At 48.0% G+C, this 27,840-nt stretch overlaps 2 protein-coding genes across 5 annotated transcripts in view; both read right to left on the bottom strand.

The window, feature by feature from the left end:
• Positions 1-6,386: 6,386 nt before the first annotated feature.
• On the bottom strand, positions 6,387-24,816 carry DEF6 (DEF6 guanine nucleotide exchange factor). The gene is made up of 11 exons (XM_054569260.1): positions 24,706-24,816; positions 15,323-15,463; positions 14,518-14,703; positions 12,632-12,868; positions 12,400-12,546; positions 10,127-10,235; positions 9,616-9,914; positions 8,461-8,627; positions 8,151-8,349; positions 7,164-7,254; positions 6,387-6,962 (listed from the first exon to the last, which is right to left on the bottom strand). Exons 1-11 carry the CDS (start codon positions 24,799-24,801, stop codon positions 6,739-6,741), a joined length of 1,896 nt encoding a protein of 631 aa, XP_054425235.1. The 5' UTR covers positions 24,802-24,816; the 3' UTR covers positions 6,387-6,738.
• A 1,678-nt stretch (positions 24,817-26,494) lies between these two features.
• Positions 26,495-27,840, bottom strand: part of ZNF76 (zinc finger protein 76) — a 34,362-nt gene continuing 33,016 nt past the window's right edge. For all 4 annotated transcript variants that reach the window (XM_054569256.1, XM_054569259.1, XM_054569258.1 and 1 more), the window contains one exon: positions 26,495-27,324. In XM_054569256.1, coding sequence (XP_054425231.1) covers positions 27,217-27,324 — 108 coding nt within the window. In that variant the 3' untranslated portion in view covers positions 26,495-27,216. The remainder of the gene's footprint in view (positions 27,325-27,840) is intronic.

Below are 27,840 nucleotides of genomic sequence, written 5' to 3'. Positions count from 1 at the left end.
GCCACCTCAAGTCTAACTCTACCTAGCTTCCAAGAATGTCTGTAGTCAGGCCTCTTTCAATCTTTCTAGTCACAGGTCCTTCATAGCAGTGTCACAGGAGGGCACAGTTAACCAGGGTCTTGGTGATCATGGACAGAAAATTGAACCGAACACATACAGTTCATAGCAGAAAGTGAGAAAAAGCAGATTTATTAAGTCACACAGAACATGGGAGAAGGCCAACTCCGAGCAGAGCAGAGTGGAGCAGAGCAGAACTGAGTAGAGCCTAACAGGGCCTGACCTCAGGGGCTAGAGGGCTTTTATTCTTTTAGGGCGGGTCTCTCCTGGCTAGTTTTGGTGAGTTTTTATTGCACATAAGTAGTTATATTACTTTAAAGTTACTGCACATGTGATCTCCCACGATTTCCTTGGTTGGTCACTGGGAAGGGGTGAGGGGGGTCCCACAATGCTAATTTATTATAATGCTATTATAATGAAGCAGGGGTCAGGTAGCATCTTCTGCACGGGTGCATTCCTGATTCACTAGGATTCAGTGCTTTTCCAAAAAGCAGGAACTACCAGTCTTAGAACAAGGTCTCCATCCTTTATCGATGTTCTTTATCTTAGCCCTGGGACACCCCTGGAGTTTCCTCCCTCCTGACTATCTCCTGCCTCAGTAGTAGTCTTCAAAATTTTTTGCCCCTCTGAAACAGAACCACAGTTCTATTCTTCTGGGTTCTATTGCCTGCTGCCTAAGAAACTGTGACTCCCAATGCCAGAGTCTTATGAAAAGGAAAGGAACTATTTATTCAAAAGTTATACAGGTTCAGAATAATGGTGGAATTTTGTCATTAAATCCCACTCCCTTTAGAAGCAAGAAAAACACCCATAATCACACTGTCCTGCCTCCCATTGCCAAACCAGTCTAGTCAGGGGTATTATCTCTCGGGAAAAGAAATAGAAGTTTGTAGCTTAGCTGGACAAATTCCTGTCTGTATTCTGGCTTCCTCCAGTCATTCATGCTCAGCTAGGCTCCTGCTCTTAATCAAAAACCTCATGACCCCTCAGCATGATGGGTCAGTGGGGGTCCTTCTGCATCCTTTCAAACCACATGGCCAAGACAGCCTTCTCTGCTCCCAAGCCACATGGTTCGGAGAGAGAGAAACTGGCTGCCCCGCACTTGGGCTTAAATTCCATCATGGATCTTCCTCTGCAACCCCATTTCGGACTCCTTCCACAAAGGGTTACACCTGCCAGTACTCTGGTTTCTTCTGCCTTTCTTGGACTGCCTTTGTTAGTCCAGGCAGGCATTTCAAGTCAGGAACTACCTTCCTGCTCTCTCTCAGGTGCAGGCACAGCAAGGCCCTCCAGCTACATATGATCTTGGGTTAGAGTCAAACCCATCTCCCTATCTCAGAGGGCAGGCACAGCACAGCACAGCTGTTAGCATTGCCAAAACACTGGCCAAGTTCTTTAGATACGCGAAGTAACTCAATGGCCCTTCTCTGCTTCTTCCTCCCCCAGCCAGGTTAGTTGGGGGGACTTCCCATTTTGGGGGACCCCACTTTTCCTTGTTACACCTCTACTCCTAAGAAATATATAAGAACTATGCAACTCTTTGCATATTTTTAAGGTTACATCTAATATTTTTCATCATTAGTTTAAAACTTAACAGTTGCAGAGGATGAATGCAATTTCTACCATTTAATAAATATTGACATTTTAAAGATTATATTTATTTATTTTTAGAGAGGGAAGGGAGGGAGAAAGAGGGAGAAAAACATCAATCAGTTGTTTTTCTCATGGCCCCAACTGGGGACCTGGCCCGCAACCCAGGCACACACCCTGACTGAGAACTGAACCTGCCAGCCCTTTGGTTTGCAAGCCAGCACTCGATCCACTAAACCACACCAGCCAAGGCAATGTTGACATTTTAATATAAAACTATGTTATCCCTTTAAATGTATTGAATAAGATTCAAATTCCATAGTGATTTGATGGTCACCACTATCCACCTTAAAAATATATGAACAATGCCTTCTTTAGCAATAAAATATTTTACATTGTCTCTTTTTCTCCTTGCACTTGTATTTACATTCTTCCCCCCCACCAACAAACTAATCTTAATATATTTTTTAAAGATTTTATTTATTTATTTTTAGAGAGGGGAAAGGAGGGAGAAAGAGAGGGAGAGAAACATCAATGTGTGGTTGCCTCTCATGAGCTCCCCATTAGGGACCTGGCCCACAACCCAGGCACGTGCCCTAGACTGGGAATCGAATTGGCGACCCTTTGATTTATAGGCTGGCGCTCAATCCACTGAGCCACACCAGCTAGGTCTTAATGTAACATATTTTTATGCTCAAAAGCCTTTTATTGGTCACCATATTATACATCTCTGGAAGCAAAATAAGTATGTAAGTTAAAACTTAAATTTTTTTAAAGTTTCATGTAACTATAAAGCTCTGAGAAATCTCCATCTAGTGTGAGTGCCCATTGCAAATATTAGTAACGATCAGTTGATTAAAACAACATAAATATTATGAAATTTATACATATTAAGTATAAACACAAAAATACATTGGAAATGTATTTATTAATGAAATTCATTGGCTACTTCCTCCCCAGATAGTTTATACGTTCATAGTTGAATTTTCTTTTTTACATTTTATTTATTTACTTTTAGAGAGAGGGGAAGGGAGGGAGAAAGAGAGGGAGAGGAATATCAAAGTGCGAGAAATACATCAATCAGTTGCCTCTTGCACACCCCCAGCTAGGGATCTGGCCTGCAACCCAGGCATATGATCTAACAGGGACCTTTTGGTTCGCAGGCTGGCACTCAGTCCACTAAGACACACCAGCCAGGGTGAATATTTTTTTAATAGTTTTCTGTCTTCCTTCTTCTCCTCTTTAAATTAATCTTGAAAAGAGAGAAACGTCGATTTGTTGCTCAAGTTATTTATGCATTCATTGGTTGCTTCTTGTATATGCCTAAGGATCAAACCCACGACCTTTGTGTATTGGGAAGAAACTCTAACCCAGCGGTCCCCAACCTTTTTGGCAACAGGGACTAGTTTCATGGGAGACCATTTTTCCACAGACCAGGTTGAGGGGATGGCTTTATAGCCTGCCACCAGATGGAGCTTACTTGCCACTCACTGATAGGATTTTGAGATGAGTCTGCAAGCAATTGATTTATTATGGTCTCTGTGCAGTCATACCTCTCGGTTAATGATAATCTGTATTTGCAGCTGCTCCCTCATGGTAGCACCACTGCCTCAGCTCCACCTCAGATCATCAGGCATTAGATTCTCATATGGAGCACACAACCTAGAGCTCTTGCATGCGCAGTTCACTGTAGGGTTCATGTTCCTGTGAGAACCTAGTGCTGCCGTTCACCCACTGCTCATCTCCTGCTGTGTGGCCAGTTCCTAACAGATTGGGGGAGGGTTGGGGACCCCTGCTCCAACCAACTGAGCTACTAGGCCCGGACATAGTTGAATATTAATTCAAGTATGGAATGGGACTGCATTCAGGATCAATTCTATTCTTATTTTTTCATATTAAGCTGAGAAACCTTGTTCACATGATAAGTAGATGGGAACTGAGATTTTGATATAGAAATGGCATCTATTTCTGAGTTGTTTGCCCCCCTACCAAAAAAAATCACAGAGATTTTGTTAATGGTTTTTCAGCTGACAATGTGCTTAAGTCCCTCTGGTTTTGAAAATAGAGATCGGGAAACCTTCTGACATGAAAACCAAAAGAATCCCTGGCTGGGGAGCTCAGTTGGCTAGAGCGGTGTCTCGGTACACCGAGGCTGTGGGCTTTATCCTCAGTCAGGACATATACAAGAAGCAACCAATGAATGTGTAAGTAAGAGGAACAACAAATCAATGTTTCTCTCTTTCAAATCAAGCAATAAAAGGTCATGCGCTCTTAAAAAAAAGAATTTGTTGTCCAGTTTTGAACCATTCACTTTCTCACCACCCACAGCCCTGAACTAGCATTTCAAATTGGAGCTTTGTTTAGTGTTCCAGGAATTTTAACCTTTTGGGTAGTCCACTATTGAATGGCAGTGGATGGGTGAATGGTGAACATTGCTAATGAAAGTAGGGAAGGTGAAATTGTGACAGAGGAAAGCACTTTTGGTAAACAGAACTTGGAAGTTGAAGATCTGCAAATTTGATTTTCTTAAAACTTATTGTACCCTAGAGATACCCCACACCAATAGAGGTCCACTGATCCTTCCACTCAATATCCAGAATCCAGAGTTCTTGTGTCCATAACTGTGTTATACTTCTTTCTACTTGTATTTTTCCCATGTTCCCCTACTCTCCTTTCTTATCTATTAAAAATTTTAAGGGCCATCTTGAATCCCAGCTCCTACCTAAAGATTCCCTTTTTCCTGAATTCCTACTGCACTTAAGAGTTTGAACTTCACTCTCCCATCCCTGAAATGTGCATTCATGTCATACTGGCAGCTTTGTTTCATGACACTTTAATTATATTATAATAAGGTTCTTTGCAATAGAGCTTGATGTACACGAAAGAAACATGAACTTTGATAATCAGATAGCACATAAGTTCCAGGAGGGCAGGGACTCTGTTTTGTTCTGTGCCATACAGCCAACACCTAGCATAATATTTTGGCATATAATAAGAGCTTAATTGTTGAATAAATGAATGGACTTGAGTTTGCATCTTATTTCATCTCTTTTTTAAGCTGTATGACACCCAGTCATTCATTTTATAGTGAATTTATTAACGAATTCATTTTTAAAAAAATCTGCTGCATTCTTCCTAAGAGCCAAGCACCGTGCTGGGCACTGGGGACATAAGTGGAAGAAGATATGTCCCTGCCCTCAAGGAACTCAAGCATCTACCTATGGGGGCTGTTATATGAAGTAAGATGGAAATAACAGCCCATGTGAAAGCCCAAAGGAAGAAAAAGAAGGGAGCTTCTAGTAGATCTATAAAGCAGAGGCATAGGACGTCCTCCTGGGCCAGACGTTCATGAGCCTCAGATGCCTGTGGAATGTATGGTACTCTGAACTTGACTGTCCAGGTTTCCACTGAGAGACTGGAAAGTGGAAAGAGTCAAGGACAGATCTGCATTTTAGAAAGCCCATTTGGGCAGCCATGGGGAGAAAAGTAAGCAAGGAGAACCAGTTACTGCTTTCATCCCATTGGGTGGCAATGAAGGCCAGAGTAAGGTGGTGGCCATGAGGACGGATTTGAGAGTGACCAAGAAAGCCCAATCAGCTGGGCCTGGAGACTGATTAGATATGGAGCAAGATGGAGGAGTTGAAGGCGAACATGCAGGTGGAAGATACAAAGGCCTTAGCCAGAGCAGTAGCCATGGGGATAGAGAGGGAGGGATAGATATGAAAGTATGAGAGAGAGAGAATCCACCAGATTTGATGATGGGTTTTATATGGAGTGGGTGAGAGGAAGGGAGCAAGTCACCCTAAATTCCCAAATTTCTGTCTTAGGTAACAAGGTCAGTGAATTAGATAATGCAGGAAGATTCTGGTCAACTAACTCAGTTGGTCAGAACGTTGCCCTGATACGCCAAAGTTGGGGGTTTGATGCCGGTTAGGGTGCATACAAGAATCAACCAATGACTGTATAAATATGTGGCACAACAAATCGATGTCTCTCTCTCAAAAAAAAAAAAAAAAAAGAAGAAGTCAATAAACAGATAAAATGGAAAGAGAAATAAGTTTAGAAGGCTTTGGACAAGTTAGTTGACCTCTCTGAGCCTCAATTTCTTCACATATAAAACAAGAATAATAACAACAACAAAAAAGAATAATAATATCCAGCTCTCTGAGTTGCCATGAGAATTAAATAACCTGGGAAATAGCAGGGCATAGAATAGATGCTCAGTAGACACTTTTGGGTGATGCTAATAACAGTGCTTGCTTATGTGCCAAGCAGTTAAACCTCACAGCCCAATAAAGTAGGTACTATTATTATCCCTGTTTTACTAACATGGGAACTGAAGCACAGAGGTACAGAAATTTGACCAAAGTCACCTAGTTAGTAAGTGGCAGAATGTACTTTCTTAGCCACTATACTATACACCTTATTCTTTTTAAAAAATATTTTTTAAATTTATTTTTAGAGGGAAAGGGAGGGAGAAAGAGAGGGAGAGAAACAACCATGTGTGATTGCTTCTTGCATGTCCCCAAATGGGGACCTGGCCTGCAACCCAGGCATGTGCCCTGACTGGGAATTGAACCGGTGACCTTTTGTTTCACAGGCCAGCACTCAATCCACTCAGCCACACCAGCCAAGGCTACCTTACCCTATCTTGGATCTATAACTGGACTTGAGGGAAGAAGAGAGGAAATGGCAAGAGAAATGGACAGCAGACCTGATTGATAATTCACTCCGAGAACAGTTTTTATTTGGAAATGTGCCTCCACAGTTTGGTGGCAGTCTGGAGGCAGATAGCCCCAGCTTGCTTGTTCCCTCTTTCCCAGCCCAGGGCATAGGATCCTTGGGGTTAAGGCACAGGATCAAGTTCTCGAGGGTCAGCATCCCAGACAGCATCAGCAGTCTAGGGCCTGGGGCTGATGCAAAAAATAAACTAGGTTCCATTTTGGATTGTTTCATGGTTGGAGGGCCTTGGCCCCTGACACCAGGTCCTCAGCTCCCTCTTTTGCAGGGGCCAGTGTCACCCACAGGCCAGCTGTGGCCAGGTCCTGCTGGGCATGAGTTTGGGTGTGAGGGAGATGGGGCTAGCAGAGGCTAATTTTCTGATTCTGGGTCCACTTTATCTTCCCGAGGGGTGGAAGCTGAGATGGCAGCCTCATCTCCACCATTGAGGGACTTCTGCTGTTCACTGGTGCTAGGCGAGGGGGTCCTGTTGCTCCGGGATCCCCAGCGGGTCAGGCGCTTTAGGGAGGAGTCACGGCGGGCAAGTAGAGGGGGCTGGAAGCCTGTGAAGGAGCTGCTGGTAGTGGGACGCTTGTCTGGCAAAGAATAGGCAGGCATGAGTTAGGAGAAAGATACATGAAAAGGGGAGAGGTTGACAGGCCCTGCTCAGCCCTGGGGTAAGAGGAGAACCTCCTGACCTTCAGTCCTGTAGGCTCTGTAGATCTGGAAGTATCACTTTTGCCCTCCCTTCTCCCTCCTCATTCCAGGGATACCTCCAGGGTCTACCCGCCTCTTACCTCCAGGCTCAATCGGATGCATGAGTCTATTCATCTGGACATTCCAGTGTTTCACATTGGTGCTGGCCTGGCGCAGCTTCTGCTGGGCAGCCTATAGGGCAGAGGCAGTGGAGAGTGTGCATCAGAGTCTCTATCCAAGAAAGGGTGCCTTGACCTTTTGAAGTGTACAGCCCCCTTAAAATGTAACATAGGCTACTGATCACCTCAGAAAAACTCATGTGTAATCAGAGAGTTAGGTATATGTACAGAGTTGGTATCCAGTTTCAAGGGACTCAGCTTTCCTGTAAAGGGTCAAATATAATCGTAATTATAGTTTCCATTTATTAAGCAGCTAAGATGTGCTACGTTTATTTATTGTCTTATTTAACCTCAAGAGCAGAAGTTAACAACAGACAAGTACAAAAAACATTAAGTGACTTGTCAGGGACACACACTGACCTCCACACCACTGTACCACACCCCCTCTCCAGGAACTACCGCAAAAACCTCCTCTCCGATGTTCACCTAGCCGTTAGCAGTGGGGTGGTGGGATCAAAGAGGAACTTTACCTTCCCATGTTACATATTTCTGTGTTTAATTTTTTTTTACAATGATCATACAAGTCAACAAAGCAAAATAAAATAAACAATATTAATAAAAAGAAAACATCAAAATAAAAACCCTCTTCCATGGAGATTTAGGTTCCAAAGAGTCGATGAAAAATACAGGGATAGAAAATTATGGTCTTGACGAGTAGGAGGTAAATTTTGCCCACATTAATAATAATCATAAAAAAGGCAGCTAATGTTTCTTCAGCCCTTACGACATACTAAATATCACATATTATTTCATTTAATCTTCATAACAATGCTGTCACCTATCCCTCTTCTCTGAGGGACTTGAACTCAGAGAGGTCAGGCAATTTGCCTGAAGTCACACAGCCAAAAGAGGATAGAGCTAGGGTTTGAGAAAAGGCACACTTCCACCCTGCCCCACCCCAAGTCTCACCTCCACGTCCTCATCGGCCCTCTGCCGGTTCTGCCGCACCTCCTCCAGCTGCTGCTGGGCCTGCTGCAGGGAGCGGCTCTGCAGCGCCATCTCCTGTTGCAGCTCTTGCTTCTCCTGCTGCGCCCGCTCGATATAGCGCTCCTGCTCCTCCTTCAGCTGCAGCAGCTGCTTCAACTTCTCCTCCTCTTCTTCCAGCAGTCTGCCGGGCATGCACTGTGTCATCTGCAGAGCCAAGGCACCTGGCAGGTGCTCAGCCAGTGGGACGGTGTGGGCATCAGGAAGGGGAATCAGAGAGGTCCCTCAGTCCTACCTCGTCTGGGCTAGACGCACGGCCTCTTCGTCTCGCCGAGCTTTCACCTCCAGTTGCAGAGCCTCCTGAAGCCTCTGCTGCATCTCCTCCAGCTCCTCAATGCGTTGCCGCTGCTTGGCAGCCTCTTCCTCCTTCAGCTCCATCTCAGCCTGCATGGAGGCCCGGGCCTACCCAGGGAACGCAAAGTCAGTCAATGGGGACACAGGGGAGGGAGGCGACAGATATGCTGCCCTTTCTCTAGGGTTCTGCTAGGCTGGCCCAACTACTTAGTTCCAGATGAGTCTGAGGAGTTCCTTTATGTCAGGGTTTCCTGATCAGATCCCTTTCTGAGAGCCTGACTAGGTCAGATAATGATTAGTGAACAGATGCTGCATGGGGGAAAGGGGCTCAAGTCATGCCTTTCCTAGCGCTGGCCTTAATTATATATATAATGAGTTATAATTAAGACTGGTGCTAGGAAGGGAGGGACTATAATTATAATAATTGTTATAACAACTGTTTCCTCATTTGATCCTCACCAAACCTCTGTGAGCAAAGTTCTGCTAGCATCAACATGTCACTCATAAGTAATCGAGGTACACGGAGGCCACCTTGTCTATGCTCACAGGGCTCCCAAGAGGCAGAGCTAGAACTGACTCCAGTTCTCTTAAATTCTCAATCTAATTGCCTCTACCAGCTTAAACCGCCTCCACTTTCATCTCGCCTTCCTCTCATTCTGCATTCCCCAAAGTGGTTTCATTGTAAACTCAGATCAAGTCTAGTCCAACCTATTTCAACCTTGATCCAAATTCATTCCTAATGACGTAATCATTAGCGGCTCCTCAGCCCAAGCCCCGCCTCCAACCGGGCCCCAATTCCACCGAGCCCTCAGTTCAGGCCCAAGCAGTCCGTTGACCCAGGCCCCGCCCCACGCCCTCTCTTCCCTCGATCCAACCCTCTGCTACTTTCCTGACCCTCCACCTCTCGCTATCCCACAGGTCTCCCCTGGCACAGGCCCCGCCCCATACCCATCTTCCAAGCCTATGGCCTCGGTCCCAACAGTCCCTCGCTCTACCATCTCTCTGACCACGGGCTCTGCCCTTGCCCCAGGCCCAGCCCTCGGCCCTCCCCTCCCAGGCCTTGCCTCTGCTCCTCCCTCCGCACCCTGCACCCCACCTGCTCCGCCTCCCGCAATTGGCCTTCCAGCGCCCGCTGCAGCTCGCGGTGCTGGCTGCGGCGCCGGTCCTCCTCCTCCTGCAGCAGGCGCTCGGCCTGCCGCTGCGCCTCTTGCAGTAGCTCCAGCTCCTGCAGCTTCCGTTCCTTCTCCTCCTGCAGCTGCTGCAATCGCAGCAGCTCCTCCTCCTTGGCTGCCCGGCGCCGCTCCCGCTGCTCCCGCTGCTCGCGCCGCTTCTGCTTCAGGTCCTTGTGCAGCGACGTCTTCCCCTCGGCCTGCAGCCGGATCGCCATCTGGATGGCTGCGGAGGAAGCGGGAGGGGATCAGCAGAGGGCTAGCCCGGGGCCGGGCGGCTCGAGGTGGCCCACCGCTGGAAAGGGGGCTTAGGAGTCGCTCGACTGGACTCCAGCCTCCCGCTGAGCAAAGTGTCATCACCTGCTTTACACAGACGAGGCGACTGAGGCCCAGCCAGACCCAGGCCACCCGCCCTCCCCCCCACCCACAGCAACTCACCAGCGGTCCACTCCTGGCGCTGGCGCGTGTCCGAGGCGCTCATCTCATACGTGCGGGAGGTCGTCTTCACACAGAACATACAGCGCTTTCCCTCGCGGTCCGGCAGCACCTGGAACAGGGCAGGTGGTTCCAGACAGGCTGGCTTCGCTGGGATCAGGGCCACACCCGCCCTGCCCTGAGGCGCTCCAGCTCCAGCCTCTACCCTTCCTCGCTGATCATCTTCCCTGGGCACCCCTCCCACTCTGTCTGCCAGGAGCCTGTGAAGCCCAGCTTGGAGGTTAGTGATGGGGCCCTTCGTGTCCCCACAACTCTTGTAGCCTTTGCTCTTTGGAGGTGGGGTGGGCTGTTTCTATGTTAGTATCTCCCTATGGGGCCTAGCATCTAGTTGGCACTCGGTGTTTACGCAGATCATGCTTGACCACCTCCAGTCACAGGTTCCTTGCCATCCAGACCATTCATTTTTACATGGCCCTGCCCGTTGAGAATGATTTCCATTTATTTCACAGATAATTTTGGAGTGCCTATTGAGTGCCACTCATTGTTCTAGGCATTTGGGATAGTGAGGTGTGCCTAATAGACCGGATCCCTGCCTTCCCAAAGTTACATTCTAGTGGAAAATAATAGCTACCACATTTTGAGCTTCTTATATCCTAGGGCCTGTACTAGTGTTTTATATGCATCATTTTATTCACTCCACCCACCAGTCTTGCCAGGCTGACAAGCAGGCATCATTGTGTCCACTTTACAGAGAAAAACACTGAGGCTCAAAGAAGTCCAGGAACTTGCCCAATTCACACTGCCTGTTAGTGGTAGAGCTGGGTTTTCTGCCTACATCTCTGTTCTTTCCACAGTGACACCATAGTTTCCTCATTTGAAAAAAAAAAGTGGACAGAGTCTAGGGTGTCTATAATTTAAAAAAATATGCCCTGTGTGCCTAGTGTGGCTCAGTGGATTGAGCACTGGCCTGCGAACCAAGAGGCTGGTGATTCAATTCACTGTCAGGGCACATGTCTGGGTTGTGGGCCAGGTTCCCCTTTGGGGGCGTGCAAAAGGCAACCGACTGATGTTTCCCTCACACATTGATGTTTCTCTCCCTCTCTTTCTCTCTCCCTTCCATTTTCTCTGAAAATAAACAAATAAAATCTTTTAAAAAAATGTACAATAACAAGTGTTGGTAAGGATATGGAAAAATTGGAACCCTCATACATTGCTGGTAAGAATGTAAAAAGGTGCAGCCACTATGGAAAACAGTTTGTCTGTCCCTCTAAAAATTAAACAGAGTAACCATAGGATGCAGCAATTCTGCTTATAGGTATACACCCAGAGAAATGAAAACACATATCCACCCACAAATTTGAACATGGATATTCATAACAGTATTATTCACAATAGTAAACAGATGGTAACAATCCAATATGTATCAACAAATGAATAAATAAGCAAAATGTCATATCTATAATGAAATATTATTCAGCCATGAAAAGGAATGAAGTCCTGATCCATGCCACAACATGAATGAACTTTGGAAACAGTATGCTAAGAGAAATAAGCCAGACACAGAAAAAAACAAATATTGTACTATTCCATTTGCATGAGGTACGTAGAATACTCAAATTCATGGAGACAAAAAGCGGGGGGTGGGATGGGGATGAGTTATTGCTTGAAATGGGTGGTGACGATGAAAAAGTTTTGGAAATAGATAATGGTGATGGTAAACAACATTGTGAACATATTTAATGCAACTGAATTGTACACTTAAAATGGTTAAAATGGCAAATTTCATGTTATACATACATTTTCATTACAATTTTAAGAATTGTTGTTTTAAGCCTCTAAAATAATAATGGACAGAGCCAAGGGAGGGGAAGGAGAGGAGAGGAGAGGAGTGTGGAGAACAACAGGAAGGTGCGGAGTTGCCAAAGGGAATGGAATTGGGTGAAGGAGAAAGGCCTGTAAAGAGGATTTTGAGAGAGTTTTGCTGTGTCGTGTGAGACATAATCTGTTTCCTCGGAAATCTGTAGCATAATGCACATTATTCACCAATGCCTTTAGTATTTAATTTGCAGTTTGGTTTAAAAAAACAAACAAAAAAACCCCTGACATGGATGAGAATGGCCTTGACGTACCCAGGTATATTTGGTTTAACTCATCTAAACAGAACTTTGTCACAGGCTTTTCTCCATTTGTCCTCCTCCTGACCCTCTTGTCCTCACCCCACACTGGAGACCTTCTGGGCTGTGAGGTGTGCTCCACCCCTTCACCTGTCGCCTTACCTCCACACAGCACTGCGCGTCCAGTGGGATGGTACCCCTTTTCTCTTTGCACTCTTCACTCCCAAAATAACAGAGGCAGCTGGGCTGCAGCTGGAACCAGCGTTCTGCCCAGTTTCTCCTCAGGTGTCCTCGCTTCCACAGGTAGCCCTGCCAGCCAGAGCAAAGTCAGAGGCTTCACAACCCTCCTCCACTCCTCCCTGGGGTCCTCCCCTAGTTCCCAGCTTGGCCGCACCTGCTTGAGGACGTCTTGGATGAGCTCCTGGTAGACCTCGTGGATGGCCATGCTGAGGGTATCCCGCCCTACGCCTCGCAGACAGCGGCCAGAGTTGAAGAGCTCCAGGAACTGCCAGACGCTGAGCCCTCCAGTGGTCTGGGCCGCCTGGGCTTCCTGTGCCAACAGCTCCTCCAGCTCCGCCAAGCCCACCTCCAAGCTCATGCTGCTGAGCACCTTCTTCAGCAGGTACTCCACCTGAAGGGGGAGAAGGAAAGCCTGGTGACTGCAGCAGACGGTGTTGTCAGCACTAACACCAGGGGGCGCTCCTGTCTGGCTCCAGAGCACGGGGAAAGGTGACGAGGAACAGGGGGTTGCAGGTGGGGGCAGAGGACTGAACTGGTGGACACCACCGTAGACGTTTGGGAGGGGATCTTGGCGCCCCAACCTCAATTCTGGCATCCTCTCCCTTTCTCCAACCTCCAGTCCCACTCCTTCCCGCCTTAAATTAAGGGCAGGTGAAGGTGGAAGCTGTGGGCTGGGGCCAGGCAGAGGCAGCAAATCACAAAAAATATATATATCAGAGGGGGTGCAAGTGCCCTCCCATCCAATACCCTCACTTAGAGGATGACAAAACTGAGGCCCAAAGGGGGAAGTGACTTGTTCTAAATCGCACAGCAAGTCGCTGGCAGCCAGAACTTGATTCGGATCTCCTGAATCCCATTTGAGTCCCATTCCAAGCCCCAACCCTGGGGACCCTCCCCTGTGGGAGGGTAAGGGGTTTGGGGGTGGGGATAAGCAGGGCAGGGACAGGAAACCTGCTACGGAGGAACAGGAAGTGGTGGTTGGGGTATATCCTGCTGCAGTTTGTTCACACTGCATGTTGATCACAGCAGCAAGCAGCCTTCTGAGAGGCTACCTTACCCTGACTGGCAGGGGTCTGGCGAGGGTGCCAACCCAGGTGTCTGAGTCGATGGACACATGTTCCTCTCCTGCCCTAGCAGCTTCTTGGGAAATTCCCTCCAGGACTTTCACTCTGGGGGCTACTGGGTCTCAGCTGGGAGTTGGGGGGGATGCACCAGTTCAGGACTCAGGTGTCTCCTCTCACTCTTCCCACAAACAGAAGCAAGGATACAAATCTGAGTGCACTTAGACATGCCAGTTTTTCTTATAAACACAGAAGACCCCTCCCCTGTATACCTTAATCTAAACACCTAAATTCATCCTGGCCAAGAGGGCTACTGGGTCAGGAGAAAGGTGAACAAGTGGGAGGGAGGTGGAGAACAGAGGGAGGGTGCAGCTTGACTGGAAAAGGGAGCACCTGCCCTGGCTTCGCGGATGAGTTGAGGAGCGAGGGGTGGGATTCCAGGTCTCTGCTCCCAGGATAACTTTCTGGGGTCCTGAGCTGAGTCTGCCCTGGTTCTCCCCGATATTGTAGAGAACAGGAAGAGAAAATCTCAACGCAGGGCCCGACTCAGTTGTCCACCGGGAGTAATTGGAGAGATGGCCCATAAGGGTCTCCCTCCCCCTCAGGGAGCCCCCTTCTCCGACTACCACAGTGCCTAAAATCCTGCCATTTGATCTTAAATTTTCTCGTTCTTAAATGCCCAGTGATGTATCAGACATTTACACTTTTGTGTAAATAGAATTGGTAGATCATTTTCCTACTGTGAGAGCCAGCCAGACCCTGAAGGAAGTGTAGTTTGGTTCTCCTGGGAGAAGGCACAGGTGTTCTGATATGGGCAATTCTAGGCACCTGGAGACAGCTGGGTGTGGAAAGGTATCAGCAGGAGAAGACAAAGAAGAAAGGGGATGTGGGAAAATACAAACGCGATTTGGCTTCCTTCATGGTTTTGCTGAGGCCTGCCCCCAAGTGATTCAGTCCCGGGGGCTGCCATCACCCTTACCTCATCAGGAACCATGATCAGAGGGTACTTGTCCTCAGACAGGAAGTTGAAGAGGCACCAGAGGCGGAAGGCATCCTGGTTGGAGAGCATGCTGTTCCCATTGCTATCCACCCGGTAGTTCTTCTTGGCCGTCAGGGTCCAGCACAGCTCATCAAAGTGCTCCTTAACAAAAGCCCCCTCCTCCACCTGCCACCAGGCCTGCAAGTCAGCCAAGAAGGCTGCCCCATCCTGTCTCTACCCCTACACTAGGCTTCAGCTGGTTTCTTGGGGACATCCATTCTCCTGCTCCCCACCCAGCCAAGCCGGGGCTCCAACTTGAGGAATCCCTGAGCTGATTACCAGGTAACTAGCTGGTTCCAGCCACCCTGCTCCCCCAACCCTCAACACACACATCCACACCCACCCAAGTTCTGTGCCAACAGAGACACTCTAGCTCCCAAGTCTAGAGGTGAAAGAAGGGGAGGTCCAGGGCAGAATGGTCAGACAGTCAAGAAGGATCTGAGGAGACAGTGACAGCTGGGAGGAGCAGGGGGATAGCCCTGGAGGAAGTCGGAGAGCTCTTTGTACAGGTTACAGCTGGAAGCTGGAGGCGTTATGGAAGTTATGGAGGGGTGGAGGCTAGGGTAGAGATGAGGGAGACTGAAGGTGTGTTAACGGCGGCGAGTGGCTGGGAAGTGAAGGATGGAAATGGGAAACTAGAAGCACAGAGGGGACAGATGTGGGAGTTTACGGGGGCAGGAAATATTAGGCTGCCGGCTGGGAAGTGGGGAGAGGTTAGAGGGGCCTCCTCCATGATGGGCCTCACCTTGTCCAGGATGTACTTGTTGAGGTAGGGCATGTATCCCTGGCTGGAAACGGGACCATCATCATCATCTCGGAAATGCTCCTCCAGAGCCACAGGGTCATGAGGGATGTGTAGGACTGTGTACAGGTTATGGGACAGCACCTGAAACAGAGTGGCAGTTAGCCTTCCTGCACCCCAACCAAAACTGGGCCAAAGGACAGCTCCCCCTTCTTTGTTTGTCCCCATCCTGGGTAAGTCATCTGCACATTTTGTTCAATTCAATCATAACACAAATATCTATAATGGAATATTATTCAGCCATAGAAAAGAATGATCTTGTCATTTGCAATAACGTGGATGAAACTTGAGGACATTATGCTATGTGAAATAAGTCAGACAGAGAGACAAATATGTATAATGGTCTTATATGAGGAATCTAAACAAAATGAAACAAAACAAAAAACTCTCATAGATTCAGAGAAAAGATTGGTGGTGGCCAGAGGTAGGGAGTGGGGGTGGGGAAAATGGGTGAAGGGGGTCAGAGTTACAAACTTCCAGTTATAAAATAAAGTCATGGGGATATAATGTACAACATGATCATTAGGGTTAATAGTACTGTATTGCATATTTTAAAGTTGCTAAGAGTTCATTTCTCCATCAGGAGGGATGTTGGTATTGAGGAGAATGACTACCAGGGCTCCCAGCGTTTTGACAAAACCTCAGGTGTGTAGCCTTCCAGCCAAGTGTCTGCATTTCTCTCCACGGAGCAAATCATAAAAATTGTCATCACCAGAAAAAAACCATTTTTTTTTTTGTAACTATGTATGGTAACAGATTTTTACTAGACTTAACTGTGGCATTCATTTTGCAAAACAGTTGACCCTTGAACAATGTGGGGTTAGACATGCCAACTCCCCACTCCACGCAAGGTTGAAAATCCAGGTATAACTTTTGACTCCTGAAAAATTTAACCATAGTTGTTCCCAGGTAAACCATGGGGGGTTAGTTCCAGGACCCCTGTGGATACCCAAATCCACAGATGCTAAAGTCCTTTACATAAAATGGGGTAGAACAATGCATACATTTGGCCCTCTGCAGATTCCCAACCCTGAATTGAAAATACTGGTTGTTTTTTTTTAATCCTCACCTGAGGACACACCCACTGATTTTAGAGAGAGAGAAACATTGGTATGAGAGAGAAACATTGATCAGCCACCTCCCACGTGTGCCCCGACTGGGGAGGGATCAAACCTGCAACACTTTGGCATACAGGACGAAGTTTTAACCAACTGACCCACCCAGCCAGGGCTGAAAATACAGTTTTTGATCCACATTGATTGATTCTGCAGATGCAAAACCCGTGGACAGGGAAGACTGAATGTGTATTTATTGGAAAATATCAGCATATAAGTGGACCCATGCAGTTTGAACCCATATTCCATGGCCTACTGTATGTACCAATATTGAATCATAGGACAATGTACACCTGAAACTAATATGTTAAATGTCATATACCTCAATAAAAAAAATTAAACCGATACACTTACTATGCACCAAAAACTGAGCTAATCACTGTACATATAATTCACTTAACCCTCATAATAACTGTTAACATCCCCCCATTTTAGAGGTGAAAAATACCCCTAGGCCCTGAGACATTAAGTAACTCACCCAAGGTCAGGGAGCCGGCAGAGCTGGGACCAAACCCAGGCAGCCATGCTCTCAGCCACTTCACTAGGTCGGGACATCAGTCATCCTTCTGCAGACAAGGACACCGAGGCTCAAGGGAGTCAGTGACTTGTCCAAGGACCCACTGTGAGCAAGAACCTGGGATTCAAATACAGCTCTCTAGATACCAAAGCCCAAGTACTTCCTATGATGCTGGGCTGTCTGCAGGGAGAGAGCCTGTCATCCCAGGGCAGAGCCCCAAATTGATCAGTTTCCATCAAAGGTTCAGTGCCCAGGCTGCCGCGTGCCTGCCTAGCACCCAGGTATGTCTGCTGGGGTGAGGCCATGTGCGATTCCAGTGACTACCCCTCTAAAGATGGAAGGGGGCTGGAGAGAGCTCAGAGGAAAGATCATGAAAATGATCTGTGGGATGGAGAGGACAAGGCCTAGAAAGGACGGTAGCCAAAATGGTATGGAGGAGAAGCACGGGATGGTTAACAAACCCATGATACCACAGCAAAGAGATTGAAGTTCGAACAAGGAAATCAGGGGGGAAAAAATTGCCTTGGGTTAATTCTGTTATAGCACTTATCATAGAGAGCATAAATGATTAGTCACTATTGTGCCAGCCACTGTATGAGGTGCTTTCTGTACCCCATGTCTAATCTCCACAACTGTGATACTCAGACATTAGTATCCTTGTTTTTCAGATAAAGATACTGAGACTTGGAGAGTAATAAATGGCAGAACAGAACTCAGGTTGGAACTAGATGAACCTGGCTCTGAAGGCTGTCTCCCTCTTAGAATATTGATCATGAGCCCCTATCCCAAGTAGACTGTGATCCCTGGAGACAAGGTCTCTCTTCATCTTTATATCCCACACCACCTATGTTCTCTTCTGCACACCAAAGGCAGTCAGTTAATGCTGTATTTCATGGCTGATTCCACCACCAACAGTTAACCTTGGAATCAGTTTCTCTGAGGCAGGGGCTGGCAACATCTAGAGATGGCCTGTGGGCAAAGTCTTCATTTCTTTATTATCTTTTGTGAGAGAAGGGGGAGAAAGGATTGGGACTTCTCCCCAGTGTTCTCCGGGTCTCAGGTTCAACTTGGCAAAGTGGGATGTTGTGGGGCTCCGCAGAGCGTCATTGTTTTTCTTTTCTGTAACTTCCCTTTGGGCAGCCATCCCTAACCCCCACCCCAACCCTCTTTCTCACACTCTTTCAATTATCTCATATGCCTTTGCTCTTATGCCATATGCTCTTTGACTTTGCCTTCTTTTGTCCTAGAGGGTGTCTGGAGTTTCATCCTCATGAACTCTGCTCCCTCTCCCTTATTTTGGTAATAGAGACTTGATTTTCCCTTGAAAAGTACCTCTCCCCTCCTCTCAGTATCTGTGGCACTAACCATTTGCACCCCTACCTCACCTGTCTCCAAGGGTGGACACATTAAAGTCACAGTGATTGGGCCCTGGCCAGCATGGCTTAGTTGGCTGGGGCATCAAGCTGTGAAACTAAAGGTCACAGGTTTGATTCCTGGTTAGGGCACATGCTTGGGTTGTGGGTTCAGTTCCCGGTCTGGGTGAGTGTGAGAAGCAACTGATGAATGTTTCTCTCTCTCCTCTCTCTCTAAAATCACTAAGCATAATCTCAGGTGAGGGTAAAAAAAGTGATAGTGATTAGTTAAAGGAAACGCACATGATCAAATCTGGGCCAGTGAGAATCAACCCTAGGACTTTTGCTTCCTGTACTGAAAAATAGGTAAACTCTCCATGGAATTGTTAAGTTGTTGGAAGACAGATGCATCTGACATCTTTGTTCCTGTGTAGGAAGTGCCTGCTTAAAAATAAGGCCATCACTGAAAAAAAAAAAAAAAAAAAGCAGAGTCAAGGGATGAAGAAAGTCATCAGCCCTGGCTCAGTGGATTGAGACTGAAAGGCTGCTGGTTCGATTCCCAGTCAGAGCACAAGCCCCAGTTGCAGGCCAGGTCCCCAGTTGGAGGCATGAAATAGGCAACTCATCATTTTTTCTCTCCAACTCTTTCTCCCTCCTTTCCCCTCTCTCTGGAAATGAATCAATAAAATCATTTTTTTAAAAAGGGGGATAAAGACAGTCATCAGTTGAGAACCTGGATCCAGCCATACCCAAAGTCAATGCTATGCTTAGAGTTTTGGTTATTCGAGCCAATAAAAAAATATCTCCCTTTAGTTATTTTGAGTTAGGTTTCTCTCATTTGTATCCAGAAAAGACATGACTAATATATCTGTGATGATAGGATACCAATCCCCACTCTAAGAGGTGCTGCTGGCTCAATGCCACCCACACTCTAAGGTGACTAACAAGAGAAATATCCACTTCTGAAGTGACAAGTGTTATTCTAAGAGTTTTACATATTTCCACTTGGAGCCTCCCAGTTTCTTTTCAAATGACCCATGTCTTTATATTCCTTCAAGCCTCAAAGCACTTGTTTAAGAAGTGCTACACTCCAGTGGTGGGGAATGGAAGACCAGGGACTGTCACTTTGTAGTTGGGGCCTTGGATAAACTCCTTCATCCTCTGAGCCTCAGTTTTGTTGTCAATAAAATGGGATAATACCTGCCATGCTGAGGGGCTGTGAGGATGGAGTGCCAGACTTAGGTCTGCATGGAACAAATGTTGGTTCCCCTTATGAATGGAAAGTGTGAAGTTTTTACATAGCAAATTAACATAGATGCAAAAGACCAGTAATATCAAGTCTTAAGGAGGCTGTGGAGAAAAGGAGACTTGAATGCCCTACTGGTGAGGTGTGAATTGGTAGTTTTTTTTTGGGGGGGGGTGGTGAAAATCTATCAGACTTAAAAATGAGCATGAGCCTAGCATTTCTAATCATCCAACCTACATGTGCTCAAGAGAACACAGCTACATGCACAGGAATGTTCACTGAAGCATTGTTTATAATAAGAATTGGAGACAACCTGAGGCTCCTTCAGTAGGGGACAGGTACAGCATGTTGTTGACTTATCTGTGGTTGAAAAGATTTCACTTCTGCCACGTGTGTGCTCATAGACAAGTAATTTAACTTCTCTGTGAGGATAATAAGGGGGCCTGCTCCACGGGGATTTTTAAAACGAAGAGCTTAGCACAGCACCTGAGGGGGAGGGTGCATAGTGCATTGCTTAACAAAAGTTGTGAGCTATTTTTATTGTTCTATTTGTATAAACACAGGGAAAGCTGTAGGATAAAAAGTAAAGTGAATGTGTGTACAAAGATTAAGTTGAACCATATCAAACTGCTATTTTAGTATGTCAAAATAGTCAAATGTCAGCAATTTCACACTGTTCAATCTAATATGTTTATTTGTATGTAGAAAAAGATCTAGAAGACTCAGCAAACTGTTAACAGCTATCACCTCACCTATCCTCCTGAGGAGGGGAGAAACTTCCATCTTTACATTTGTCTTTGAATTTTATTAACTACTAATGTGTTTTATAATAAATTTCATCTTTTAAAATATTATATTCTGCACTCTGATTTTTTTTAACCAAGAGCATATATCGTTTTTACGACAAAAATTTTAAACTACAGATAAAAAACAAAGGGTGCCATTAACCACTATTATTAATATACTTTGTAATTAAGTTGCTTTGTAATAACATTCTTTTGCTGTTCCCTGTTTGTGTGAGCATTGCTGGGTGTTCTACGTTCCTTGACGGTAGCAAGTACTCTAATCTCAGCCGTGACTCCAAGCTCAGTACAATGTGCCCCATATGCTGAATGTTTTTGACTGATTCTCAAGTCTAACTTAAATGCTCCATTGGTTTCCCATTGTTCTCAGAGTAAATTCTCGACTCCTTCCAGAGTCCTCAGGCACATGTGACCTGGCCTGCTGCACTTTCTCTGACCTTTTATCCCTCTTGATCACTTCTCCAGCCACTCTGGCCTCCTTGAAAGTCTGACAAGCCAGGCATGCTCTTGCCTCATGGCCTTTGCATCGGTTCTTCCTTCAGCCTGGAACTTTCTTCTCCCAGATCATGGCATGGCTCACACCCTCTCCTCCTTCCATGCTTTCCTTAGACGTCAGCTTCTCAGGGACACCTTCTCTGGTCACCTTACTTGAATCTATAGCCCCATCCTCTCTAACTCCCACACTCCTATCCCCATTTCTGCTTTATTTTCCCCCATGTCTTCTATCCTTCCCCATCACATGGTACCTTGTTACTTTCTTCGTTTACCATGTGTTCTCAGGCTGCAATGTTAACCCCACTGGGCCTATTTTCATCTCTCTGAAAAAATGGGTTCAATGAAATAATGTACAAACCTCCTCCCACCCCGGGAAAGAACATGCCACACAGCAGCACACATTATTTGAGCTATTTTTCTCCTTGGTTTATTTGCTCACACTGTCCTCTAAGACCAACCTTCCCCACCTGTACCTTTTTCTTTTACAGTCCTCACCTGAGGACATTTTTTTATTGCTTTAGAGAGAGAGGAAGGAAGAGAGGAAGGAAGAGAGAAACATTGGTTCATTGCCTCCCATACATTCACACCTGAACCTGGGATAGAACCCAAAACCTAGGTATGTGCCCTGTCCAGGAATGGAACCTGCAAACTTTTCGTTATGGAATGACACACCAACCAACCAAGCCACACTGGCCAGGGCTTCACCAATGCCTTTTGCTAGTGGAATCTGAGGGGCCCAGGGCAGAGGATCTGATCCCTATGAGCTGCTAGGTATCAGGGCAAGGAGGAATTACAGGTTCCGGACACTTAGGGCTCAGGTCTCTCCCCAGAGAGCTTACCAGGCCTCAGGCTGCCAGGCTTCCTGGGTGTGGTGGGGGCTGGGGTGGGGAGCAGGTGTAAGTAGAAGAGGGTCAGGCTGGAAAGGAAATGGCTGGGATGGAGGCCAGCATGAGCAAGTCAATCCTCAGCCCCGGAGGTAGGGATTCTCATTATCCTCATTTTACAGATGGGGACATCAAGGCTCAGCGAGCTGAAGTGTCTTGCTGAAGAAAGGACTCTAAAGCCCTGCTCTTGATCTCTGTGCTACACTGGCTGAGCATCAGAGTCACCTGGGGAGCTGGTGAAACTGAATTATGCTGGGGCCCACCCAGATCTACTGACTCAGAGTTTCCAAGGGTGGTGTCCAGGTGCCTGCAGTTATCACCAGCTGCCATTCGGCCTCCCTCAGAGAGAACTCCCACAGGCTCCCCCGCCCACCCGGGTAGTCTCTGACCTCTGGCTTGGCAGCCATTGACCTTAAAGAGGCTTCATTTATTCACTGTTTCCTCTGGAGGCACATGGGGGAGTGGATATCCTCTGGGGGTCAGGAGTTCCCTAAAAGCTCAAGTGCAGGGATCGGGGCTGGTGCCATGCCCATGGTTCTGTTGTTTCCAACTTTCAGAAGTAGATGCTGATGCAGGAGGCTTGATAACCCATAAAACTAACAAGCAATGACTGCAGAAAGAATGAATAAGCAATCTCTTTTCCTCTCCTCTGATCTCTCCTCCAAGACCTCTTCTCCAGAGAAAATACTCCTGACTCCTTGGGCTACTTCTTAGAGGACTTGCTGTTCTTCCTCCTCTCTCATTACGGCTTTGCCCAGGACAAACAGTGGCAGGCCTTCTACTAACACATCAGGGCAGAAGTGCTGACTGTCACAGACAGATAGCTTGCTCTCAGTGGTGCAGTTCTTTTGCTTGGTCCCAACCAAGGACTCCCAAGGCCAGGGACAGTTTTAGTGAGGAGAAGGTGGGCCCTGCTGGTATCTCTCTCTCATCTGCTTCTTCCTCTGCCTCCTGACCACTTCTCTATTGCTCCTTTGCCTTTCCGGCAACCCCACCCCCAACCCGATCACTACTTCCTCCCATTCCAGTGTTCACCTCCAATGATGTGGACCCTTCATTTCTGCCCCACCCATCACCTACCTTAGACTCTCACAGCTAGCTCAGATTCCCAGAGTGAACCAATTTTCTGTTGAGTGGAGGGAGAAGTCTACTACCGATCTTGTGTAACCAAAGAGAGTGCTGGCAGTGGGCAAAATTTGAGCTGCGATGTGGTACAGGCAGCAAACAGTTCAAGTATATAAGCTCCCCATGGACTCTTCCCTGCAAATACTCAACCAGTGGGGGTGGGGAGCAGGCATTGACCCAATTAGAGGCCAACAGAGAGGCTCAAGCAGGGATGGATTTTGGATGATCTGTCTAAACTGAAGACCCCACTAGATGACATGATCTGCAATAAAAGAATTTAAGCAGAACAAAAGAACTTGCCTGTAGGGACATTCTCCTAGATGATCAAGGATGGTAGTAGACTCTCCTGGGGGAGTCAACAATCATTTACTGGATGCTCACATGTCTGGCTAAGGGATAGATTATTGGATAGGACCAGTTTGGGGCATCCAATTACATTGCCTTCAAGTTCAGCAAGGTAGGACATTGGAATGGGGTGGGGGTAATACCTATCCAGTTCTATTAATCTCTCTCAGGTTTCCAGGCACCTCCTACCTTGGTCATTAGGAGTGGAGGCTTCCTTGAGACTGCACCCCTATCTGGGGGTGCCCAGGGAGACACCAGGAATCTAGGGCCTTAGCCTCTTGCCTCATACGTGGTTGATGGTCAATAAATATTTGTGAAGTGAAAGAATGTACCTCTAAGGCAAATCCCAGAGAGCTGAGGCCTACCCTGCTCCTGTCTCCTCTGTTCCCTAGCTCCAATAGTTTTGGGGAGCAATTTTCAAACTTTTTCATCTCAGGGCAAAGATAAACTAACTACTAAAATTCTGTGGCATGACAAAGATATAGTATAATTTTGATTCATTCACACTGAATGGCTATTGTCGCATTGGCTCTTGTCATTTTTTTAAATTTTACAAGCTAAGGGAAAAGAGGTCAGTGCCCCTGACTAGTCAGGTATTGCGTGTTTTAAACATTCTTACAGGACACCGGTATGCCTCTTGCAGCACATGGGCTGAAAATTGCTGGTTAAGGGTCTTGCTTCTTCCCTACTGACTAGAATGGCGAAGACAGCACTAACCCAAGACTGGAGGAAGGAATGAAAGAAACGTGAGCCTGCCAGGAATTGTCCAGGGCAATCACTAATGGGGTGCTTCCTGGGCTCAGATTCTACCCCCTCCCAACCTGAGGTCTCAAGGCTTAAGGTAACAATCTCCTAACTTGGCGTGTGTGGGGGAGGTGAAGCAGCCCAGCAGCAGTATAATGGGGTCTTTAGTCCTTGCCCCTTTCCATCTTTGTCCCACCTGGGAGGCAGGCTTCAGAGGAGCTGTTCTACCAGGGGTGACCGAGTCAGCTTGTTTTGGACTAGGAAAGGCTCTTTAGAGGAGCCTTCCTCTCAGCTCCAGGAGGAAGTGGCTGACAAGTACTAGCTAACTGTCTCTCTTCAAAGCCAGGAGGAAGCAGCAGGAAGGGCTAGGGTACGTGCCCAAGCTTGACTCTGAGATGTGTGCTCATCACATGGAGTCCGGGACGTCACCTGGCCCGTGGCCCTCAGAACCCCATGATGCCACCTACACCATCCCAACAGTTGAGGGGCAGGGCTCTGAGCGATGGCTCTGCACGTACCCTCTGGTCTTTAGACAGTAGGCAGCAGCCTCCACCAGGCCTCCAGTTACCCAGTCCTGTCCCCGACTCCAGGCCAGGGCCTCTGGATGGCAGGGTGCCCGGAAAGTTTCATGCCTGGCTTAGGCGGGAGAGACCAATGAGGTGTGTCTGCCAGCCTCCCCTGGGCCCCGGGTGCCCCTCACCTTGAGCTGGGACTTGGAGACCTTGCCGCTCTTCTCCACGTCCAGCGCGGTGAAAGCATACCAGATGGACTTAAGCAGCTCCTTGCGCAGGGCCATGGCTGAGGCACCCGCCCGGCCCGGGGGTGGCTCTGACACCAAGATCCGGTTTCAGGAAATGCAAACGGCTGCACAGACCGCAGAGCCCAGGCGCGGAGCGAGAGCTCCACCTGCCTGCTCGCAGGCTGCCTGTGCTGGCGGTAACCAGCCTGCTGCTCTTGCACCAGGAGTGGCCCCACTCCTGGCAAGGCAGCTGAGGACCCAGCCCCAGAGAGCTGGAGCCCCAGTCATGTTCAGCTTGGCCTCCTAGGCTGCCAGAGGCAACATGCGGAGGGAACAAGTCAGCCCATCCTGACTTTGGAATCAGTTGAGGTTTGTCGGGGGATGGTGTCCTGTTCCAATTCCACACTTATTGGGTCTTAGATAAGTTATTTGACCTCCTTGAGCAGTTAGTTTCCTCATTGGTAAAGCAGGAAAAATACTCATTGCAGTTATACGAAGGTCTGAGAATGGATGTAAAGCACAGAGTAGGCACTGGACAAAGCACTTCTTTTAGTGCCATCTAACATTACTGTGGTGGTGGGGCTCCTCCCAAGCAGAAGAAAACAAAGGCAACAACACAAAGCTGGTGGAGGAACTGCGCCAGGGCACCTCTCCAGGTCAGGCGGACTCGGCACATGATTTGCTGCCTCCCCCTTCTCTGGGCCTTGGCTCTAAAACACACTGAGCATTGCCCACTCTGGGGCCCAGAGGACCTGAAGACCCAGGGACCGTTTCTCAAGCCCAGAGGGGTGACTTTTATGGTGGGGTAGCAGGGGGCTTGAGACTCAGGGCCCTCCACACAAGTGCTTCCATGTTTTCAGATCCAAAGCCCTTCAGGGCTGGGACGCCCTCCCCAACCAGGAACAGGGGTCCCGGATGTTGAAGGTACCTGCTTAGGCAATTGAGACAAGCCTTCCCTGGGGCATGCTCCAGCGCCCTATGCTCCCAAGAAGCAGGTAGCAAGAGTACAGGAACTTGCTAGACATCTCGGGAAAGGATGCCTGGGCTGGAGGAAAAGGGTTCCATTCCCAGGTTGCAGGAAGGGCCTTGGGGCACCTCTAATCCCTGCAATGTTTCCAGACAGGAGGGGTCAAACCTAAAGATTCTTCCCAGCAAGTCCCTTCTCCCACATTTCTTCCTTCCCATCAGGGCTGATCTCTCCTACCAGTTTTCAGCGGGGCCCAACTGTGGCTTTGGAATGCCTTAGCATGGTCCCAGGCCCCTAGGTGGGCACCCCTAGAACTTCAGCACCAGAGGCCCTCAGTAACCTGAACAAAGGCACCCCCCTGCCCCACTCCAACACGGGTTTTGCCCACTTGGAGTAGCTGACTGGGTCTGGAGGGGCTCTATGTAACACAAGGTAGGTGGAAAAAACTGGAATTCCTTCAGCCTAACCATCCTGAAATCCAACCGGAGCCTGGAAGCAGTGGTCATACCAGTTCCACTTAAGCCGCCCTGAAGCCCACCTGATCAGCTGTGGGCAGAAGCCACTGACAGGTCCTCAGGTATCTCACACCGGGGCTTCCTCCCACCTGCGCCCTTGGTAGGGCAGTCCCACCAGTCCAGCACGAAGGATCAGTAGAGTTTGTGCCAGGGATAGAGCTATGAGCCTGATTTGACCAGCCCTGCCCTCAAGGCCGAAAGCTGAAAGGAGAAAGGGAAGGACCGAGGGGGAAACTTGAAACTTTTATTAAATACTCATTCACCCGTTTGCCACCACTGCTCAGAGCAGGAAAAAAATTATCAAAATGCAATTAAAAAAAATTAACCCCAATCCCCAGGACATACAAGGCTGTTTCTTGCTGCTCTACCACGGAGAGGATGAAGAGCAGCTGGGGGTCGGGTGGGAGGGCTGGGCACCTTTTCTCCAGCCACAGGCCCCTGAGCAATTCTGACTGCAGTGGCAGGAAGTCCCCTGCCGCCAAGTGGCCAGGCATCTCGGCTGACCTCTGGGGAGATGGTTATTGCTGGGAGGGGCAGGGCTGGGGCCATTCTGCCCCTACTGGGCCGAACACCTATCTGCCCTCTCCCCTGGTGGACAATGACCAGTTGGAGTAGATGACCAATTTCCACAGCAGCCCCAATCGCCACCTGAGGAGGGAAGTGGACTGAAGGCAGGAAGGGTGTTCTCTGGAGGGGGGAAAGTGTATGCCCAGCTGATTCTGAGGGGAGGATGCCCCCGTGCATCAAGCCTGGTGATTAAGCTTGTCCTCCTCGGCTCCTGAGGAGCTGAGTCAGTTCCCCCGACTCTGGCCGTCCAGCCCTCCTCTTGGGCACAGCCCTGAGCCCTTTCAGTTAAGCCATTTTCCTGCTGCCCTCTGGCCCTGGAGATCTACGTGGCCACCTTCCATGTGTGAGTCACAGCCTGGGCCGTTGGAGGCAAGGTGGCTGTGCAGCATGGCACCTCTCCCAATATGGATGGGACCCAGCCATCTAGGGCTCAGCAGCCGCCGACTCTGTGGTCTCCAAGGTCACAGCCCCTTGTTGCATGGCAGCAGTGGCCACACTGATGGCCTCCTCTAAGGTCTGCTGCTCCTCCAGCTGTGGAGAAGAGAGTGGAGAAAGAAGGAGATAGTGAGACTCCTCTCCTAGATTCTAGGGATAGTGGAATGTAGCCTACTTTTCTGAGAAAAAGGAGCCCCTCCATTCACCCAGTGACACACACTGAACACTTAGTAGGGCCCCAATAAACAGGAAGTTCACTGATAAAGAGTTCTATTAGGCTGGGTATGGCCAGGGAGCCACAGAATGGTCCGTGATCAGAAGGATGGGCTTGCTCACAGAGGGAATGATTGGTTGGAGAGGACCTTAGTAATCATCTGCTTCAGCCTCCTTATTTTCTTGACTAATAAATGGAGGTATGAAGAGACGAAGCACTTAGATCACCAGGTAGACTGCCATTGAAATTATTCTGAAGGCTGGAAAGAGCTTCACCATGCTGCTCTAATCAACGAAGAGCCTGAGACAGGAATGTGGATTTAGGAAGAAATGAATTTGTTGTCTGAAGTGAGCTCTTTCTGGGCCAAATGCCCTTCCTGGGTCCTTATTCTGTCAGTG

This window comes from Pteronotus mesoamericanus, unplaced genomic scaffold (assembly GCF_021234165.1).
Source record: "Pteronotus mesoamericanus isolate MK-2021 breed Mesoamerican mustached bat unplaced genomic scaffold, CSHL_Meso_final contig_20, whole genome shotgun sequence".
Lineage (NCBI taxonomy): Eukaryota > Metazoa > Chordata > Mammalia > Chiroptera > Mormoopidae > Pteronotus > Pteronotus mesoamericanus.
Note: the sequence above shows the minus strand (reverse complement) of the source record. Positions and strands in the feature narration are given on the sequence as shown.

Bases quoted from the DNA above. Each gene is read 5' to 3' on its own strand.
- DEF6 (XM_054569260.1), bottom strand. From the start codon at position 24,801: ATGGCCCTGCGCAAGGAGCTGCTTAAGTCCATCTGGTATGCTTTCACC. The intron at 15,464-24,705 runs GTGAGGGGCACC...ACTCTGTTTCAG, and splicing joins TCTCCAAGTCCCAGCTCAAG to GTGCTGTCCCATAACCTGTA. The intron at 10,236-12,399 runs GTAAGGCGACAG...GCCCTGTTCCAG, and splicing joins ACGCGCAGTGCTGTGTGGAG to GTGCTGCCGGACCGCGAGGG.